Raw genomic sequence first — 20,584 nt, forward strand, 5'->3', positions numbered from 1 at the left:
TTGATGTATAGAGGATTGTTGTTTTCTGTGTATTATCATTTTTTCAGCTCAACTTTCTTGAGTTAGGTTGAGGTTATCAGGACTGTAGGCTGTTTTTCTTGTAAAGTGTAATAGATGGTGGCATATTTGTGATCATCTAAAAGAAACTAGGGGTACGTCCCCAAAGAATATCTTGCGTGGGGCCCCCCAAAGCTAGAAACGGCACTGTTTTTTCTAAAACGTTGAGTAAATCGAAGTGAATGGTACGCAGAGTATTACGTTTGTGGAGAAATACGTGACCACTGCATGTAGCAGTCTCAGCTGCTACAAAGTATCATGGGAAATGTAGTTGTTGAACACATGCCGTTCAAAACAACAACAACAACAACAACTGTGTTTTCTTGATATTGAGCGATATGACTTGTGTCCACCTGTTTCTCGCGCTTCTTCAACATTTGCTCTGCGTAGATACCGCTGGGTGCCAGGGGGTGGCGCTCTCATTTAAACTTGCGCCATGATACAGGAAGTAAACAAACGACAAGACTGAGGAAGGAGACGCTCACGAGAGCGCCCGTGTCTACTCGTCTGTTTTGACAGCTCGTGCAGGGTAAACACTTTTCCACTGTATTTCATTTCCATGGTGAATCATACGTGCGAAGAACGCCCCTCTGCACGTGCCACTGTGTGGCATGTAGAGTCAAGGCAAGTTAGCTCGCGAACGGTACTTCTCGTTTTTGAGTTGTTACCCAACGAATCGCTGCCAAAAACGTAGCAATTTAAGGTTGATGTGCATTTTGTCGAATTATCACAACACGTAGTTTACTGTTTCAGATTTTGGACTAATCTAAACTAATTTGTCTTCAATTCGGAATATATGTAATACGCAAATAAACATCTCTGTCACCAATATCACTGATATAATCTGATGAACCTCATCACAGATGGAGTCGGTCTACATCGCTGACTTAATCAAGTAGATATTATGGCGCTCCAGTTCGATGAATCTGTGAATAAAGTGTATATCGAATGTGCATAGGCTGAATGTAATAAAGTCGGTAAGATGATTTAGAAAAGAACAGCTTGTAATGCTTATACATGTCGTACAATAATTGAACTTTAAATTGTTAGTTTTCTTAAGGGGTTATGACAGCATCTGTATCGAAGCTAACGTTAGCTTAACATGTTATCTGAGCTGGTTAAGATTATTATCACCAATACACTTATATTATTGTGATTGATCTTTGGCTAGCACGTATATTACAGATATATTGTCCAAACCTGTCTCTAGCAGCTGACACAAACATGTTTGTAGGTCTGAAACAACAGCCTTCATCAGTAAATCAAAAGTATATATTGCTTGTGTAACTGCAGTAATTATTCTACTGAAAATTGTATTTATCCTCAGGGGCCAATTCAAAGGCTCATAAAGCAGTCATTAAAAACAAAATAACTGAAATGACTCAATATAATACAAGTAACAGTGAAAGCAGCAAGTAGGGACAAATAATAACACTGTATACTGAAGAGCTGGAGTGCTGGAGCTGGACAGCCTTTGTGCTAAAGGTATTCATATTTCCATGAAATGTTTTTAAAATCTTGAGGCACATGACAGTAAAGGTTGGAATTAACAGCCGTTAGCACTGCCTCAAATCCTGTTGTTGATACATACAAAACAGCTCATTTCTGACCCTCATTTGCATATTATTCTGTTCATATTTACCCAATTGATTTCATATAAATCCACATTTGATCTCAAACTATCACCTGTGCAGGTTCTCAGTCTATTTTGAAACATTATACCTGATCTGTGTTCTCTACTGTTTTTATTTGTCAGGGTGGGATGTTCCTCAGAGTGTACAATCAACGCATTTCTTCCTGAGGGTGTTGGTCAGTAAACACCTTAGGGTGCCATGACTGAGGTTTTGGGACAGAGGAGCTTGCTGGGCTTTGGTGTAGTGTTGGCATGGCTGGTTCTGTTCCACCTGCTGGTCAACATCTGGCTGCTGTGCGTGTTCACCAGCCTGCTGGTGGTGCTTGGTGGCTGGCTTGGCTCGCAGGTGGTCCTAGAGTCTGAAAATGTGGTCCATCTTGAGAGGTTCATCACTCTGGAGGAGGTAAATGTGATTTGTTGACATAGTTATAGATAGTTATATATAGTTTATAAGATGCAACAATGCTGTTGGCCCTTTTTTCCCCTTAAAAGTCCTTTTGATGGAACAAAAAATGATCCAGAACAGAGAGAGATCTAGACAGTGGCAATACCTTTTGCTGATAGAGTTTATTGTTGTAGCAAGACATGCTTTAATTTAAACAGGTTGTTATTATTATATAGTTATAGTTATTTGCCTTGTGCTAGATTGTACATGCATTACTATGCTGTTGTGTTCCATCGTCCATGTGGTGGGGCACATACAAACAGCTCATTGTCCTTTGCAATTGTTCATAATGATGTTCCATTTTAATAGACTTATATCTATTATCTCAAAGACAAATTGGAGGAATCAATAATCTTTGAACTGTAGCCCTCTGAGTTGTAAACAGATTGACAAATCACCAGCCCTTGCTTTAAGACTCTGAAAATAAGTATAAAAGATATAAAAATAAATACTGATTGAATATTTGTTGTGAAACTTTAGGTCCCAGCCTCTGTGGGGGACGATCAACACTTGGATGAGGAGATCCATAACACAGTGAGGAAAATCATCAGGGACTTTATCACCTCCTGGTATTCCACTGTGTCCTCTGACACAAGCTTTGAGACTGAGATTCATGACGCCATGCTCTCTATGGCTATGGAAATGAAAACCCGTGCAAGACATGTCAACAGAAAGGTACTGCAATTTAAATGTTGGCAGTTGTGGCAGTGCTGTTTGTTTGTGTGCACTTTTACATGTGTGACCTGATTTCATGTTTTTATTTTATCTTTACGAGTTATTTGGCCTAGACTACTGCACAAAAATGACATTTTGATCAGTTTGAAATAAAATCTACAACTGAATAAAAATGTAACAGTTGATTGTGTCTGAATGGTGTATAGTTACACCCTCAAACCGAATTGAAAGAAAACAAAATGACGTAGGAGATTGCAAATAAAAGAACTAAATTCATTCACACATTTAAATGACCTGATTTTCTGATCACTGCAGGAGCTCACCCAGAGGATCCTAGATCTGTTTGGCTGCCACCTGCAGGACTACATCAGAAGCAAGGAGCTGTTCACTGAACAGCAGACGTCCATGAGCTGTGAGAGTGAGCAGTTGTGGAGAGCATATTCAAGGGTTACCACACCTCATCTTGCCACGACCAGTGATACAGCGGAGCTCAACTACACCCGAGCATTTGTAGATTTGCTGTTGCATGTTTTGGTGCCATCGCCGCACTTGGAGAGCCAAACAGGACGGTTTGTTGTCGGAGAGCTCATCACCTGTAACGTCTTTCTGCCTCTCATTGCAAAACTGTCTGACCCTGACTGGTTAAACATGCTTATGATTGAAATATTTGGCATGTCTGGGACACTCCAGGAACCAGTCAGAGAGACAGTGACTCCTTCCCCACAGCCATTGTTACCACCAACTGCTGAATCAGAGCTTGCTCCACCACTGGAGACATCACAGGTACCTCAGAAGAATACTGAAGCTCCTCCAGCAAGAGCAGAGACTCACACTGTCCCTGCTGAGACAGAGATGACTGAGCTTACTGTCTATGATGTCTTTGACGGCGAGGAGGTGGACTGTCCCCAGAACAATGCTTTAGAAGAAGAAGAAAGTACCCCTCCCTTCCTTGAGTGTTTCATTAGAGGAAGCAAATCAAACCCATTTTACCAGGAAAATGACTCTGACCTAGATTCTCCTTTGGCTGATTATAAGCAGAGTTCTAATGATTCCCTGGTGATGATAGGCCAAGAGGAGAGTCTGTATGACAGAAGGAAAGAATGCACCACATCTGTTAAAAACAACAATGATGTGGACTTAGACGATGTCTGCCCCTCTGCAGTGGGTGGCTCCTGTCCAAACATCCTGGTGAATTTGGAACATCCTAATGGCTACAGCCTCTTATCCAGTAGGGCAGTAGAGGGGACTCTCAGTGTCGGCAGCCTCCAGGACTTGGAGAGGGATGCCAGTTCCTCTTCAGGTAACCTATCCAGAGACCTTCCTCTGGGTGTAGACCAAACTGGGTTTGGGAACCCCAGTGAGCTGACAGCTGGCAGTCCATTGCAGGTTCCTTCTCCCATGCCATCGTTCAGTTTTGAGCCCCTCAGCAGCCCAGATGGACCAGTCATCATCCAGAACCTCCGCATCACTGGCACCATCACAGCAAAGGAGCACAGAGGCACTGGCTCACACCCCTACACATTATACACCATCAAAGTAAGGGCATCTCACCATCTATGTCTGTTTGCCTATCCTCTGCCCATCTTGTGATCCAGTACTTTTCCAGGTGCAACATTTGTAGACCAATTCTATGGTGGGTAGTAGAGGCACGGTGGTGATCCGCCTCAAAGATACTCAAGATATTTTCAACCATTTAAAGCCGTAATAGACAATTTTCTCTCTTAAACCTTTCATTGTGATGTTAAAACTGTACACACCATTGCACATTTAATTTAACGGTAATGCCAAACGACACCATCTGCATTTGTATTAGTCTTCTAAAAGGTTTGTTGTCGCTACGTTATTTTGACCATAAAAGCATCAGACGCTCACACACTTGTAATCATAACATTTCATACAAATCATACAAATTCATTCACATCAGACATTTGTAACGTTGACATTTTGGATACAAATTGTCAGACCACTATGTTCACTGTTTTCCTTTGTGGAGAGTTTCTATTTTATTTATTAGTTTCATTGACGGGGACAATGTCCAGCTCGGAGGCTGCACCAGATTCACCTATGAGCTATATTTCATTTTATTTAGTTGTTTCTGGGCAGGAAGCAGAAGTCAAACGTAAAACACAACACAACACATATTCACAGACAAATTCAAAATGCTGCCAACAATAATAACAACGCACCACAACATGGAAACACAGCATATATTCAACAACAAGGACAACATAGCTTTAGACATCTGATGTGAGTGTTCTGTGCCCAGGTTTTGATGATAATGAACCAAACATTGGCACAAAAATAGAAAAATAGATATTTTTATGCTACAATGTATTTATATAATGTTTAATTTAGTGATCTGAGAGAGAACCAAAATGTAACAACCAGCAGATGGGACATAACAATCAATCATTTTTCTTGAGATTCTGCTGCCTACTGCTAATAATATGTTACAGCAAACTCTGCCACAAACGGAAGTGTTTCACACAACATACAAGTGACAGGAATCCACAAAGAAACAAGCATTGCACATTTTTGTGTTGTTTTTAAGTACGAGACGGCAATGGGGTGTGAGAACCAAGAAAGCATCCAGCCTGGCTCTGAGGATGCCGAAGCTGTGCAGACAAGTAGTGAGAATCCCTCTCGCATCCAGCCAGTAGCATATCACATGGTCAACAGACGATACAGTGAGTTTCTCAACCTGCAAACACGACTGGAGGAAAAGAGCGAGCTAAGGAAACTCATAAAAGGTAGGAGACGTGAATGTAGCATTGGCTTATTGTTGCGTATTTTTAGGATAAAAGAAAAATGACATCTTGATGCTAGTTACCGGCATTACTACCTACAGATACAGCTCGATCTTTAGTTAATCCTTGAGTTGCTGGAGAGAACATCTTCTTTTTTTACCATTTTTAAGGTGTTAAAGGTCCAAAGAAAATATTTCCTGACATGCCATTTGGAAACATGGACAGTGACAAGATAGAGGCCCGGAGAGGACTCCTAGAAACTTTTCTTAAGGTTTGTGGATTGATGTTTTTACATGCTCACATGAAAAGAGTGCACCGTGTTTATGATCCCTAAGGTCGTCGCCACGACTTTCTCCTGTTTTTCAGCAACTCTGTGCCATTCCTGAAATTGCCAATAGTGAAGAGATGCAGGAGTTTCTTGCCCTGAACACAGATGCCAGAATTGCCTTTGTGAAGAAACCTTTCATTGTATCACGCATAGACAAGGTTTGTTGTGAATATTTTATTCCTCAACAATTTATTTTACAAGAATATTGTATATGACTAGTTATTCCTGTAGCCAGACTGTGATTCAGCGACGTAAACACATGGAAAAAAAATAATTGTGTTTATTTGTCAGAGAAATATGTCGAGGCCTCTGCTGGGTTTGTAGTGGATTTGAAAAGTCGCCCATGTGTGTTTTTGTGTACAGATTGTGGATACACTGAAAACAGCCTTTCCTCGTTCAGAGCTTCAAAGCCCCACAGAGGACAATGAGACAGAGACGGATGGAATGAAGATAGGTTTTGACAAGAAGAGCAAGTATGTCTCAAGATTCCCAGAACAGCTTTTCTCCACATGTGCCAGAAACATAATCACACAGCCCGGAGGGGAAATGTCTTTTTTTACACAACTCAATTACTCATGTGCCGATTATGGCAAAAGTTCTCATAAATGCATGTTGTACGGTATCATGACATTAAGTACACAGTTCTCTGGCCATTATTAAAGATTGTGATTTAGAAATAGAAAATGAGAGTGACCACATTTGTGGAAAGTCAACTTAAGGCAGAGGCAAACAAGTGCATGGCAGAAATAGTTACAGATACAGAAAAAGATGTTCCTTATCCATATGATAAGATGGGGAGTCCCAGTTTGAAGTCTTTACTACACCTTCTTATTGAAAAACATCCCTCCGATGGCTGCTGTTGGAAATAACCTAGTTATAAATGATAAAGGAAACCTGTGAGGGATGGTGTCCTGCATGAAGGGGGCTAGCATTTGTGGAGCATGAACCACTTGAACTTGCAAGCACATGAATTGTAATAACATTCATTCAGGTAGAGAACAATCACGATTGTGGAAAATGTTTCTTTCAAAATACAAAGTTGATTTTTTTTTCTGTGTTCGTACACCTGTAGGTCTCGTCTGAAGTTCTCTAGTAAAAACATTCTCCCTATGAACGGCTCAGACATACGACCAGCAGTTTTGTTCAGTTTGGAGCAAAGAAGCACAGTAAGTATCTTACATTTGTGTCACCGATGTGTTTAATCCACCGACACGGCACTTTTGTACTCGCATACGAAAGTGCTGAATCTAAAATGATGCACTCTTCTCCTGCCTTCTCCTTTGTTCTGTTAAAGGTGTTCAACCGGATGTCCTTGGAAGATCTGGAAGTGTTTATTACTGAGCAAGAAAAACTATCCATCAGAGCTGCGTTGGAGAGGGAGGACAGTCCATTAGTCAGAGAATTCATGGGATACCAGGATGACGGCTCGAGAGAAAAGCGGAGTCAGGGACATGGTAAGAGAAGGACGTTCACAGTTTTGTTGCCAAGCTCAGTCAGGTAGTTTTGCCTCATTGACACTACCGTGTCCAGATATGCATTAGATAAACTCTGGATTAGAAATAATCTGTGTCCATATGAACACATGATTCACATGTGTGCCCGAATGTTCATTCACAGCTGTTTGTAGAGCTGCAACTGATAAGAGCCACAATGAAATCAAATCAGTCATGATTTTTAAAAGGGCTGCGTTTCTGTCCATCCAGACGAAAATGCAGCCGAAATCCAGACGAAAATGTAGTATACTGTAGTACACTACAGTATACTACAGTATACTACAGTATATACTAAATATATAAGAGTGGTGATCAGGTGCAGATATGATGCGTCTTAAAATTACAATCGATATAACCAGAGAAGGTAAATATCTAATGGCTGCTTTAGGTCATTTTAAACCTTTTGCAACACACCAATAAAAACCATCCTCATCATCATCAAAACAACTTGCATTTAATTTAGGCTATGTTAGCAGTTCATACCAGGTCTTTCTAGCTTTAGCACTTAAGCTTATTACAAACACAGAAAACTGGCCCTAGAGTTTGAATGATGATCTTAAATAGATTTAATCAAATATTTAAATTTAGCTCAAATCCAATATTGGACTCAAAACTAAAAGGATCAGGTCAGCAATGTTCTGTATTTTTTCACGTTTTCATTAAATATACAAAAAGAGCAGTTTTAATCCTTCAACCTCCCGGCTTCTCCTCATTATCTGCACATCATGTCTGTTTGTCTGCGTCAGCACGGTCTGTCCTCTTTTTGTGTGTGTGTGTGTGTGTGTGTGTGTGTGTGTGTGTGTGTGTGTGTGTGTCTGAGCAGCAGCAGCAGCAGCAGCAGCAGCAGCAACACACTGACTCACTGCCTGTTGTGACTTCCTTCTTTCCTGTCTCCTTCACTCCACCATTTTCCAGTCAGTATCTGATCATAATTATGGCAGGACCCTCTGATCGAAACCAGCTTGTCCCATATTCCAGTCACTCATCAGACTCAGACTCGTCCGACCAGGTTTATATTTTGGCAGCCTCGGGTCTTTGGTCTGCTGCTGTAGCTGGAGACTTTACATGGTGTGACAACCCTGTATTTTTTATTTTGTTTAATTTAATTTCCAAACCAAAAGAAGTTTTCACGGGTTGTCGTGCATCGAAACGCACTTTGAATGTCGTTTGGCTTTGATGAACATCTCTGACAGGGTTGGAAACTGTAATACTGGAAATTATCTTTTACATTTAATTTAAGGTTGACTCATTCTAGGGAGAGACAGCTGCACATTATAAAAGTGTGAGTAATCTCGCTTTCAGTACTTTCTTTGACTGCTCATCCAGTGTATTGATTTTATTTCATGTAGGGTACTTGTTCTAACACAACACACAATCACAGCTCTCAGGAAATGTTGTCACTGGCAGGTTTGCTTCTGCTGCGTCTTGATCAAAGTAACAAAACCGAAACCGCTCGGGGCATGAGCGTCATTAACCTTTGCACATCTATATTTGGAGATGTACTATCATTCTCCTCTCCATCCTTTCATTCTCAAGCTCTCTCAGTTTCAATGGGGATTGTCCAATTTAACGTTCTTACAGAGAACCTCAAAGTGTTTTCCCAAGTGAGTCACTCTGGGCTAGGATTGTAAATTTCATGCCTTTTTCATAACCAGTAGTTGAACAGGTTAATAATCAGTAATATACTAAGCATTAAAAATCATTACATCATACAAACAATAATAGAAACGACAATTTGTTTTGTTTTTTCAGTTTCAAATTTAAGCACATAGTTTTTGTGACTGATGTAACGAATCCCAGATAGTGGCCTCATAAAACAGTGAGGCTAATGTTTGAAAAAGCCACTGGTCTTGTACTGTTGTTACTGACCGGACTGTACAACTGTCAGTTGCTGCCTCATAAAGACTATTTTTAATTAGCCAAAGAAAAAAAGGGAATGTAGGAACCTGCTGTCACCACCAGGCTTCAATGATAGGACAGTGGGCAAGTGATGATCACTGCCTGGAGACCGTTCAGGTTAGTTTCATTCAGACCAGAAAATCTTGACTACTTTTGGTAAAGGTAGATCAATTATCCATCCATCCATCCATCCATTTTCTACTGCCTTATCCTCCAGTTGAGGGTGGTGGAAGGAGCTGGAGTCAATCCCAGCTGACATAGGGTTAAAGGTGGGGTCTGAATAGGTTGCCAGTCTGTAGATCCAATTAATCAGGTTGCCATTGCCAATTGACTTTTTATTGACATTCAGTAACACATTACATACGTTACTACAATTGTTAGATTACAGCGTTTCAACCCGAATACCTTTTTTTAAAAAGTAAAACAAAAGAAAACAACAAAATAAATTAATAATAAAAAAAAAGATATATAAAACATTCTTTATTATAGGCATCATCTCATCCATATTTAAATAGTGACCAATTAATATGTGTTCTCAGAAACTTCATAAATGCTGCTGTCACCAAAACAATTTTTTTCATCCAAAAGTTTGTTTGACAGTTTATCCATTCATACCTTATTTCTGTTTATACTGTATAAGTAAGTTTTTTAAGTATAGATTCTAGTGTAGGTAGTTTCTTTTGTCCCGTCTCTGACTGCACATCTCTACTCTAACACACATACTCTGTCAATTGTGAGACTTCATGTTTTATGTATGGAAACATCTTATAGGTGATGAAGAGAATTTGGAGGCACCTGTGAATTGCTGCTTCATGAACCTCTTGAGTTCCATATATATGAAAAAGATTCTGGCATCTGGGTGACATGAGAATACCGTTCTCTGTTTAATTGATTCCAAATTGCGTTTCATACCTGTTGAGGCATCTGGTCATTGTCTTTTCGAAGGGCTGTCTTTTTCCAGACAGTCAGGGTGAATGAAGTGTCTGGCTTGTAAAGATCCTCTGCAGTGTTCCACAACCAAAGTTACCAGAGAGTTCACACACAGGAGAATAGCGTGCTAATTTTACAGCAGCTCTGCAGACGTCTGCATACCTTGATGTTTCTAACAGTGCTTTGAAATTTAAACACTGAATCTGAAGCAACCCTAAATGTAGCTAAATGTGAAATTAGATTCAACTGCAGCATTTAGAAAAATTAAATAAAGTTAATGTTTCAATTTGAAGACCCCCATCTCAGTGAATGAAAGAAACTAAAGTATTTTTATGATAGTTTTTTCAGAGCTAAAACTCCAAACCAAACTGCTGGAAAAAAAAGCAGACATTAACTGAGCTTCTGTAGTCAGTGACAAAGTTGCTGCCGTGAGGAAGAGACGTCTTCCCCTGCTTCATCTTTGTGACGCACACAGGGGCAGAGGTTGCCTGCATGGGTCAGGACTATATACAGGAGTAGGACGAAACGTTTTCGTGGGTGCTACTTGATGTGACGGCATCGTTTCAGGAAATATCTCCGTCCACGCGGAACCAACCTGAAACGACTCAAAGCGCTCTAGTACATATGCCAGCACTGTAGTTGTGCTCTAACGTTACCAAACAACAGAGAAGAAGACATTGTAAACATTCGATTTAATAACAGAAACAATGACAGTATGAACCGAGCCAGAGGAAAGAAAGGGAAATAATGTCTGTAGTTTTTAAAAAAAAACGACTAGCAACAAATCTAGCGACTTACAAACAAACAAACTCATTTAACAATAGTTTGAATGTAGCGAGAAAAGTTGTTAAATTAAAAAGTTGTGCAAATAATTGTATCAATTTCTATTAATCATGTAATCCAAGGACTGTAGTGCGGCATAGAAAGTGTAGATGAGTATATGGTGGCATTGTATGAAATAAATATATAGCTATCATTGCCATCATTGGGATATCACAGTTAGAACACTGTTTAGATGTATGTTTAAATCAGCCATTGAATCATCCCTGATGTAAACACATGTGAGTCTTTACATTTACATTTGTGTTGATATTAATGTTCAAATTATGATTATGAGTGTAGTTCACCATGATCATAGGTTATAAAACATACAAAGTGCTAATCATGCAGGGTATATCAGTATTTAGCTCAGAAAGAATAAAGAAATAAAAGGAGTAGAACTCCCCTTGAATGGATTCCAATCATCCAAACACAAGTGACCGGGTACAAAAAAACAGCCTGTGATTGAAGCTGAACTCATTTGCTTTTATCTGCACATCATTTAATATGACTGTTACAGTTTTACTTATTATGAAAACTAAAGAATCATTAGAACACGTTATGATGCCTACTTCCATTTTTATCTACTTTCATTTTGTCGAGCTTCCAAAGGTCAATCATTTTTAAATAAACATTTGTCATAAAATAAACATCTATGTCGATCTTTTCAGTATCCAGCTCCGTCCCTAGGTGACTTGAATTGTTTTGAAATGTTTGCAGTGTATTATCGTTTGTTTTCTTGCACCTCAGTCATGTTTAATTTGATTCAAACTTATTATACATTTAAAAAAAAACATTAATAAATCACACCCAGCAGAACAAGCAGCATCTTGTTTAACCACATGAGGGCAGTGTTAGTAAATGTTTGAAGAACTGATGTGACCAAGCGTCCCTCAGAGTCAAACAGAAGAATTTACAAGATTCTTAGGTGTTGTTAGATTATAATGTATGTTAAAATGTCTGTCAGTGATAGTCACATTTTTAACATATATATCTTCCATGTGGTGACCACAGCATCTGAGACGGCACTGGCTGAGGTCGCGCTGAACATCTTGTGTCTGCTGATGAAGGAGCAGTGGAGCTGGCTGTGCACCGAAAACATTCAGAGGACCATCAGGCTGCTGTTCGGGACCTTGATCGACAGGTGACACGCTGCGTTTATTAGACAGATAAATGCACACATAATACAAGTAAATAAATACACAGTCATTAAAGGGGAGGTTAAATGTACTAGCATGTCATTCAATTATGTTCTTTTAAACTTATTTACTTAATGACTCTTTTTATTTAAAAAAAGAATGACTAAATGTTTTATTTAAATGGCCTTTATTGACACACCTGCAGCCCCACAAGAGGCTGTGGCCAACACTTAATGACTCACAGTGCAGATAAATGATGAAAATTAAAGTGAAAAGTAGTATTTATTCATTATTTTCTTCCATTTGCCATCCATTCTGTTGATAGTGGGGGCAAAATGAAATATAGTATTGTGAGGTCTTGTCAGAGCTATGTCTGTTTGTTTTGCCAAATATTGTGAAATTTTCCTCTGACCAGCAGATACAGCTACGCTATAAAAGAGACACAAACCACTTCAAGAATTCCTGAATGTAAAAGTCAGTAACACCAAATATGGTGGTTATATGACACAAAGTGTATCTCGCCTGTCCCCCTAAAGAATCACGGAATGAAAAGAATGAAAGAATCTACTCTTTAGGTAACATCAAGCCAATTCTGTGGAGAACAAGCTATAGAGGTGAAACATAACTCAAGCAAGTCCATTTGCCCTTTTCCCGGGACACACTGCCCCATTATTCAGTTGTTGTGGAAGTCAGTGACCATCCAGAGCCCTCATCATTCTGGGCGCTGTGTTTAGCACCTTCAGCGGCCAATTCAGCATGTTGTTGGTGTGTACTGCGACTACCTGGATCACTGAGAAACTTCACAGAAATAATAAAAATAGATATGTGTCCTGTGTCCCCGTAAACAACAAGTGAACTTTAATTTACAGAAAAAAGATGTTGGATTTAATTTGTAACCCAGGTAACATTCTCCCCATTGGACACCTGTACTGAACTGCAGTAGGTGTGATTGCCCAATTCCGTTATCAGAAAGCTACAGAAAAAAAACCTTTAAGACACAGTAACCGTTCCCAGGGTATGCTATTTAAAGAAGGGGATGGGGGACATCCAGCAGCTCTTTCTGTCCTGCTCGGTTTGTGGCTGTTTGTCTCCACAAGTTTCCTCAACTTCCATGGGATATGACTTGGTGGAAACACAGCTAACGTGAGAGGCTTAAACTCCAAACTAATTTGGAGACAAGCTCAAGCAGGCAATCCACAATTATTTTGTTTTTATTTTATGACATTATCGTATCACCGAGCTAAAACCTCACATAGATACTTTAACTATTGCTATAACTCTATCCAGTCTATCTTTCCACCTGACTGATGCTACATATCATTTTCTGTCTCCCTGTCACAAAGTTTGCCTCTAAATGAAGCTTTTACAGGCCATAAAAAATGAAGAGAATGGAAATGGAAACTTGTACATCAGAGGTGAGTGGGCCACTCACCGAGTACTCTCAGCCAGGTCAGGACATGAAGACATGTGTTTCCTTGTGGAGGATCCACAGAGAGAGAAAGAGAGCTGTTTATGAGTCGGAATGGGGACTCTGGCTCATGTGCAGCCGTTAGTAAAAGGAGTTGATATTTCAGACTGAGGCTGAGTCTTTGCAGAGGTTCATGTCTTATAAAACCTCAGGCATCACTTGTCATGCGGTGTACTTATTAACCACTCAACAAAAACGTAAACTGAAAAGAAAATATCTCTTCATCCGATTAGACAAGCTAGCTCTGGCTTCTTTAATAGTATGAAGGCTTTTCATTACTGCAGTTGTTTAAAAAAAAAAACCTCTGTGCATATGACTGCACTGTTTGACCCTTATAAGAATGTCTTACATAAACTCCACAAACATTTGACACAGTTAGGTATAGCTCCTGCTGCCAGTAAACTGAACATGTAGACAGTGTTCTCAGGTTCTAGTGTTTGTGCTCTTAGTGCTGACCTCACGTTCCCTGGGGCGTCGGTATGAGAATATCATTGCTTCACGTTGATACTAGGCCCTCTATTTTAAGCGGTTCCAGCAACCAAGTATGAAAGGCCTTGTACTTTTGTTTAGCCTCATCTATATTAGGCAGCGGTCTGTCAACATTGCAGTGACAGCTCTCAGTATTGCAGGTATGTCACCTCGTCAACTGGTTTCTCTGTGCAGAGACAAAATGCTGTGGATTACTGCTAATACAAGCACCACATGTTATCTTGCTAAAATAGTTCCAGTCATTTATAGTTGTTCATCATTAGCATTTGTTTGAACTTTGTTGAAAATTGGCTGCGTGTTTGGGGTCGTTGTCCTGTTGCAGAATAAATTTAATTAATGCCTCCCTGATGGTATTGCATGATGGATAAGTATCTGCTTTTATTTCTCAGCATTAAGGACACATTAATCCTGACAAATCCCAAACGTGTTTTGCAGAAATTCAGCCCCAGTCTTTCAAGGAATCTCCACCATTCTTCTCTATCGCCTGCAGACAGTCATTATAATACCGCGTTCCAGTCCTTTGGCGAACAAACTGCCTTCTGCTACAGTCAAATATTTCAAATTTGACGCGTCAGTCCAGAGCACCTGCAGCCATTTTTCTGCACCTCAGTTCTTAGGTTTTCATGCGTAGTTGAGTTGCTTGGCCTTGTCCGGAATTCTCTGGACAGTAGATGGGTGTACGTGGGTCCCACAGGTTTCCTGTCTGTTCTGAGCTGATGGCCCTACTGGACATCTTCCGGTTTTGGAGGGAAGTAAACAGGATTTGTCTGTCATCTGCCACACTAAGCTTCCTTGGCCGACCACTGTGTCTACAGTCCTCAACGTTGCCCGTTTATTTGTGCTTCTTCTTGAACAGCACATCTTGAAACCCCCATTTGCTTTGAAACCTTTGCCGGGAAGACAACCTTGCTTATGTAGTATAACTACCTTTTGTCATGTTGCGATTGTGTATGACCTGTGACATGAAAATGTTTTCCACAGCCTCACCATCGTACTAGTGTCTGCCTGTTCCTCATCCAGATTTAAGCCTCCTATACAGCTGTTTCTGTTTCAGTTAATGACCGTGTTTCAACCGGCATATGAAAATGATCATTTGCACCTGTTTGGTACAATTGGTTAATCATACACTGGACAATCCTACAAAAGCTCTGGCTTTGTGCAAGTGTACTTTTAAGAATTGATGCTGTTTTGAAAGGGGTGGTCAGACCAAATATTGATTAGATTACATTTTTCTTCTGTAAGCTCACTCTTCATTTTGGAAATTAATAAGAATTAAGAATTAGAATCCATTTGTGAAAGCAAAAACGTTAGCGCAGAGCCGTACATCAGAATTTAATTTGGAATTGCAAGGGGATAGAGAAAGTGCGTTTCTTTCATGAGCGATGAAACCAGGACCCGACTCTGGGTCGTCAAATCTGGGCCTGTGTGTGTGTGACAGATCTGGCTGGAAATGCCGACTCTTCGCTCCTATAAATGGGTCCAAGGCGAGGCTCTGGTTTGGGAGATGTCTGATTTTTATGGACTGGAAAGTGGGACAGTTTAAGATGAATATAGTCTCTTTCTCGTAGACAGCAGTCTGGATGGAAAAACCAGCTGGGGCCAGATTGCTGTCAGTGTCTAGATGTAGCAGAGTGCAGCAACATCACAAGCATGTGAAGGGATCCTACTGATAAATGTGTCTGTAAACACAATGAGTCCTTGGCTTGCCAAATTAAAAGGTGCAGAAGAATAAGTGATCATCTTGAGTCAAGGATCCATCAGTATAAATGACTTAATGAACGCATGCATGAGAGCGTTGAGGTGATTTTTATCCAAGAACAGAACAACAACTGTGCACCTGCTTTTGCTTTCATGCTCTGAACAACAGTGGCTGCAGTTGTGTGTTGGGTCAGTGGCAATGAGGATACAATATAATAATTGTAATGAAGTCATTCAGATTTTGTTGGCAGGCTGTTCAGTTGACAAACTATAATTGTCCTGCATTCCTTCTGCAAGTCTAGAGTAGTCAACACAACTGTTGATAGATTCACATGTAGCACTCCGCTCACTTGGTCAAGGCACAGGTGCTAATAATTATAATTAACAGATCCATATATTGTTTTTGGCCCGCTTTGTGTAAAAAGGTCACATGTGGAGAGCAAGAAGCCAATTTCAGCTGACATTGAGTGAGGGGAAAGATACAGCCTAGGCAGGTCACCATCCTATCACATTAAGCCATTTTTCAGACATGAACTGCAGACTATGTCATGAGAAATGTGACTGACAGACAGACTGTCCGGAGTTTGCCGTTCTGACAAATATGAAAAATGCATGTGCCTAGGTGGTGTATGCAGGAAGCAGCCCATTCACTCTCCGTGAATTACCTAGCGTTTGGCCCTCTGTGTTCTTCTAAGGACTCACACAGACGTTATCTGAAGATTTGACTTGGAAGCTGGCAGGAGAAGTTCCAGAGAACATCTGGAGCCACTTTTGTGGATATTTGCAATCACATTTTCATTCTGACTCGGGCTACGTGCACATTACCAGACACATTTTTCAAATTTGTTTCATGACGGATCAGAATTGACAGTTCTACTACAAGTGTCTTCATCTGACTTTCATGTGAATATGAACGCCCTGGCATGCACATTTTTGCAACAGAAAATATCATTCTTGTGCGTCCACTAAGTATTGAAATGGGAGATATGTCGGGCGCTTGGAGGCAATAAAAGAGAGTTGGGAGGATGGATGGGGGCCAGTGGTGCATGTCCATCCTACTGATGCATGGTACGGGCACAGCAGACAGCAACCAAGGGACTACCCCCTCTATCCAGACCCCCCTACACCCCGGCCATACACGTACACCTTCAGAAATTCTCCAAGCTTCAGTGCATGTCTGAAAGCAGCAATGCAGAGACAAATAACTATTCACATTCACACCTGTGGACATGAGTCTCCAGTTAATTTAAACCCAATTTGTTTGTGTTTGGTCTGTGGGAAGACGCCAGCTAACCCAGAGTAAACCCACACAGGGAGAACATGCAAACTCCTCACAGAAAAGGCCCTGACCTAAAGTGGAACCTTCTTGTTCTTAGAGACTAGTGCTATCCACTTCACTTCTGTGAATATACTGATAGCTGTGTCAATAAAATATGTCCTTTAGTCAATTGGTGCTAACAAAAATAAAAGCTGGTGCTTACTGGTTCACCACACTTCATTGTGGCACCTCTGCTCTGCCAGTCTTTAGCTGCACCTGTCATCCAGTGACACGCACCTTTATTTTTACACCTTAATATGCCATATTAGCGCTTCTGTAAACAATTCAACTTGATGATGGAGGTGAGGTTGAAGGGGAGTGTGAAGGCTTTAAAGCATGTCAACAGTTGCCAGAGAGAGAGCTCTCACTCTTTCAGTCTGTTTTCTTTTTGCGCTGTCTGTCTCTGCTCCTGCTACACTGTTAATTAATACCCAGGCATCTCTGTCTGACATCCAGTGGCCTGCTTAGATTTCACTGGCAGTGAACAACAAGTTGTTTGGCTTCAGTGTAAAGTGGTTTCTGACTTGCTGCTGCACAGTTTAGCCTGTGACCACAATGTGGTATTTGGAGAGAACTAAAAATGTGGTCAGAACTCCGACATCAAAAAACACAACATTACACTGGCTTTCCTTAGTAGTACATTTCATTCACATTGAGTGCTCTTGCACACTATTTCGTCATTTGTTTTTTGGTTTCAAGAGCTTGCCTTTTAAATTTGCACATTTTCTTGAGTATGGGCAGGTGGCACTGAGTCATGCTATGCTAATCTAGTCATTATAGTCAATACTATTTGAATTGAAATGATGTAGATGAATTGTAAAGACTGTTTCAAAACACACATTTTATGAAAGTCAAAACAATGTTAGATGCCATTAACTTTCAAACAGCTAGATGTTTTGAGTGAACTGCTGAACCGCGCTCCAAACACTTTTCAGAGCTTTGGCAAAAACACCAACATTTTTGAATGATAAAAGGGCTCATTATAAGGAAATGATAACACAGACAATTCTTACTTTTAAGGAAATAATAAATAAATGAAAATAATTTGGATGACATTTGGATGAAAATAACATTTTAAATACTATACAATCTCTGTCTAAATATATGCCCTACATTCTTACCACTGGACATTAAGCTATTGCTGTCTCTAATGAAAGGTTGAGAACATGAAGCTCTTCAAATGTTTCCAACAAGTATGTTGTGCCATTTTTCCATTCACACAGTAAAAAGAACAACCAAATATAGAAAAATGTAATTGCAGTCTTTGTAATTTGTTTGTTTCAAATTGCAATTTAGACTTGACAAGGACAAATTGTTCAGCCCCCCCATCTTCATGACAAGCACCAGACACTGTTGAACTTGGAACTTTGCTCATCAATGTCCCATGACATCTGGAAGCTCATAGTAGCAACTGGCTTCAGAAACATCAGCAGAACGATGAAAAGCTACCAGTCATGTAAGAATTTTTAGTTGAAAGAAACATTTAAAAATCAAACTGTTAAAAAAGTCAAATGTTTTTTCTAAGCTACAAAGTTGTGATGTGATAACTGTGCACATACTTGGATGAAGAGAGAAAGGGTCACAGCAGATTTGTATTAAATTGTGACTAATTCTCTCGCCCATTGGTGTGACTCAACCCTGTGAAAGGTGTTATTACTATTAAACTTGATATATGCAGGACAGTAATAGTTTCATTATGCACAGTACTGAACCAAACTCTATCATTTGGTTAAAATGGAGCGTATGTGGAGTTATTTAAAAGCAAAATAGACGTGTAATAAAGACAGTATTGGGCTCATATTAGCTGTGATAAAAGTATCGGACATGAAAAAGTTATCTTGAGCCAGGAGGTGATGAAAGGCTGTCATGGAATTACTGATCAATAATGCCAGCAATATCTTGCCTTCCTCAGCTTTAATGCAGGTTTAAGAATAGTTCATACAAGACCACACTTTCTTCACCATATTTGCCTTTATTTGATTCAGCACTATTTAGGAGAGACAGGAAATGTGGACCTGCTCCTCCGTGTATATGTACTCACAGGGTATACAATTGCAAGTCATTCTGAGATACATGTATATCCTCTGAATTTGAAGCTTAGTGTAGTTGCTGAAGGCCTTCATGTAGATTCATGAAGTTTGCACATGTTGTGTTTCACTTGTCTAATGTTGGGTAACAGTAGCCTGTGAGTCATCATTGCAAAAGCCACAACACTAACACTACAGCTCAGACACCAGCCTCCAGCTCGCTGCGCAGATCCATATGGACTGATGTTTACCTCTTTAAAGGAGGTCAATTGCCTGGTTGTCTGCTGTAGGTCGGCCACCATGTCCTCCTCAGATAGAAAATACTTGTTTCAGGCACTGTGGTCTGATATCATGAATATGAATATGTATTAGCATGTATTCATTTTGAAATATGACCAGTGTAATAAAAAGCCGTATGTGTTCACCTCCAAAGATGACTGTTTAAGTGCAGTTTTGACTTTAGTAGTGGCTGTTCAAGAATTTATTCTTGTGGACATAGTGTTTTATTTGGTACCTCAAGTGTCACAGATCATTTTTCATACAGTCTTAACACAACAGCAGACCTCATGCCTTGTTACTGTGTGAAGTCCTACTGATTCTCAGTGACAGCAATGTGGGGAATCCAGTAAGTCTTCTGAACGATTGGACCCAAAACAGAGATCTCTCTTCAGCTCAGGAGGATTTAACACATCTGGCTGTTTTCATAGCGAGGAGGTGATATAAGAGTCTTGTGCTGTGCTTTTCTCTACTCTTGTGCTGTGTCTTGACATATCGGTCCTGGGGCCAAGAATGAGGTGCAAACAGTGGACCTTTGCGTAGAAGCTGCAATTTTCTTTTGTCAGCAGGAAATCATTGCAAGGCCGATAGTTCTGGAGGTCAGACGAATGAGCCACACATTATGGACTTTGGCATTTGTGGGAAGCAGAGTAGAGTTCGATGGAAAATATGCCTCTTGTTACGTAATGGTGCAGACTGTCTACCAACCTTTCATGGCGAGGGAGAGGCACGAGACCCGTGGACAAGTTGTTCCTGTGATGAGACAAATTTAAATGTGCACCCTAAAGCAGGAGCATTCAGCCTGAGTGGTTCATTCTGTGTTGTCACTGTAAAAATCCATCAGATTTGCGCAGGGAACACATCCTTTTCTACACTCCTAGATAGTAGTCTGCAGGTTCTTTTGTACTCCTATAGACCTCTGCAATCATCTCAAGGGTACATTATAGGTCATTATATGACCCTAAAGGTTACTTCTCATGAAATTTATGAAACACACTTATTCCTTCAGCCTCTGAGCTGATTCTTCCTTATTTAAATCCCTCCATGGCAGGACATGCAAGATAATATGGGTCATTATTGTCTGCACACTTGTTAAAGTTACATGGAGGACTAGTGCTTAAGTCCTGTTAGGGATGTTTTCTT

At 40.2% G+C, this 20,584-nt stretch overlaps 1 protein-coding gene across 2 annotated transcripts in view; it reads left to right on the forward strand.

Moving 5' to 3' along the window:
* Window positions 1-520: 520 nt before the first annotated feature.
* The window catches only part of snx19b (sorting nexin 19b), a 33,115-nt gene continuing 13,051 nt past the window's right edge, over window positions 521-20,584 (forward strand). The window contains exons 1-11 of one of the 2 annotated variants that reach the window (XM_044032188.1): window positions 521-586; window positions 1,814-2,093; window positions 2,616-2,810; window positions 3,126-4,346; window positions 5,362-5,560; window positions 5,728-5,828; window positions 5,924-6,043; window positions 6,249-6,358; window positions 6,958-7,051; window positions 7,180-7,339; window positions 12,041-12,170. In XM_044032188.1, the coding sequence (XP_043888123.1) occupies window positions 1,890-2,093; window positions 2,616-2,810; window positions 3,126-4,346; window positions 5,362-5,560; window positions 5,728-5,828; window positions 5,924-6,043; window positions 6,249-6,358; window positions 6,958-7,051; window positions 7,180-7,339; window positions 12,041-12,170 (2,534 nt within the window). In that variant the 5' untranslated portion in view covers window positions 521-586; window positions 1,814-1,889. Of the gene's footprint in view, window positions 587-702; window positions 1,543-1,813; window positions 2,094-2,615; window positions 2,811-3,125; window positions 4,347-5,361; window positions 5,561-5,727; window positions 5,829-5,923; window positions 6,044-6,248; window positions 6,359-6,957; window positions 7,052-7,179; window positions 7,340-12,040; window positions 12,171-20,584 lie in introns of those variants that run through there. The other variant, XM_044032189.1, reaches the window with a different exon arrangement.

The sequence above is a fragment of the Solea senegalensis genome, linkage group LG8 (genome assembly GCF_019176455.1).
Source record: "Solea senegalensis isolate Sse05_10M linkage group LG8, IFAPA_SoseM_1, whole genome shotgun sequence".
Lineage (NCBI taxonomy): Eukaryota > Metazoa > Chordata > Actinopteri > Pleuronectiformes > Soleidae > Solea > Solea senegalensis.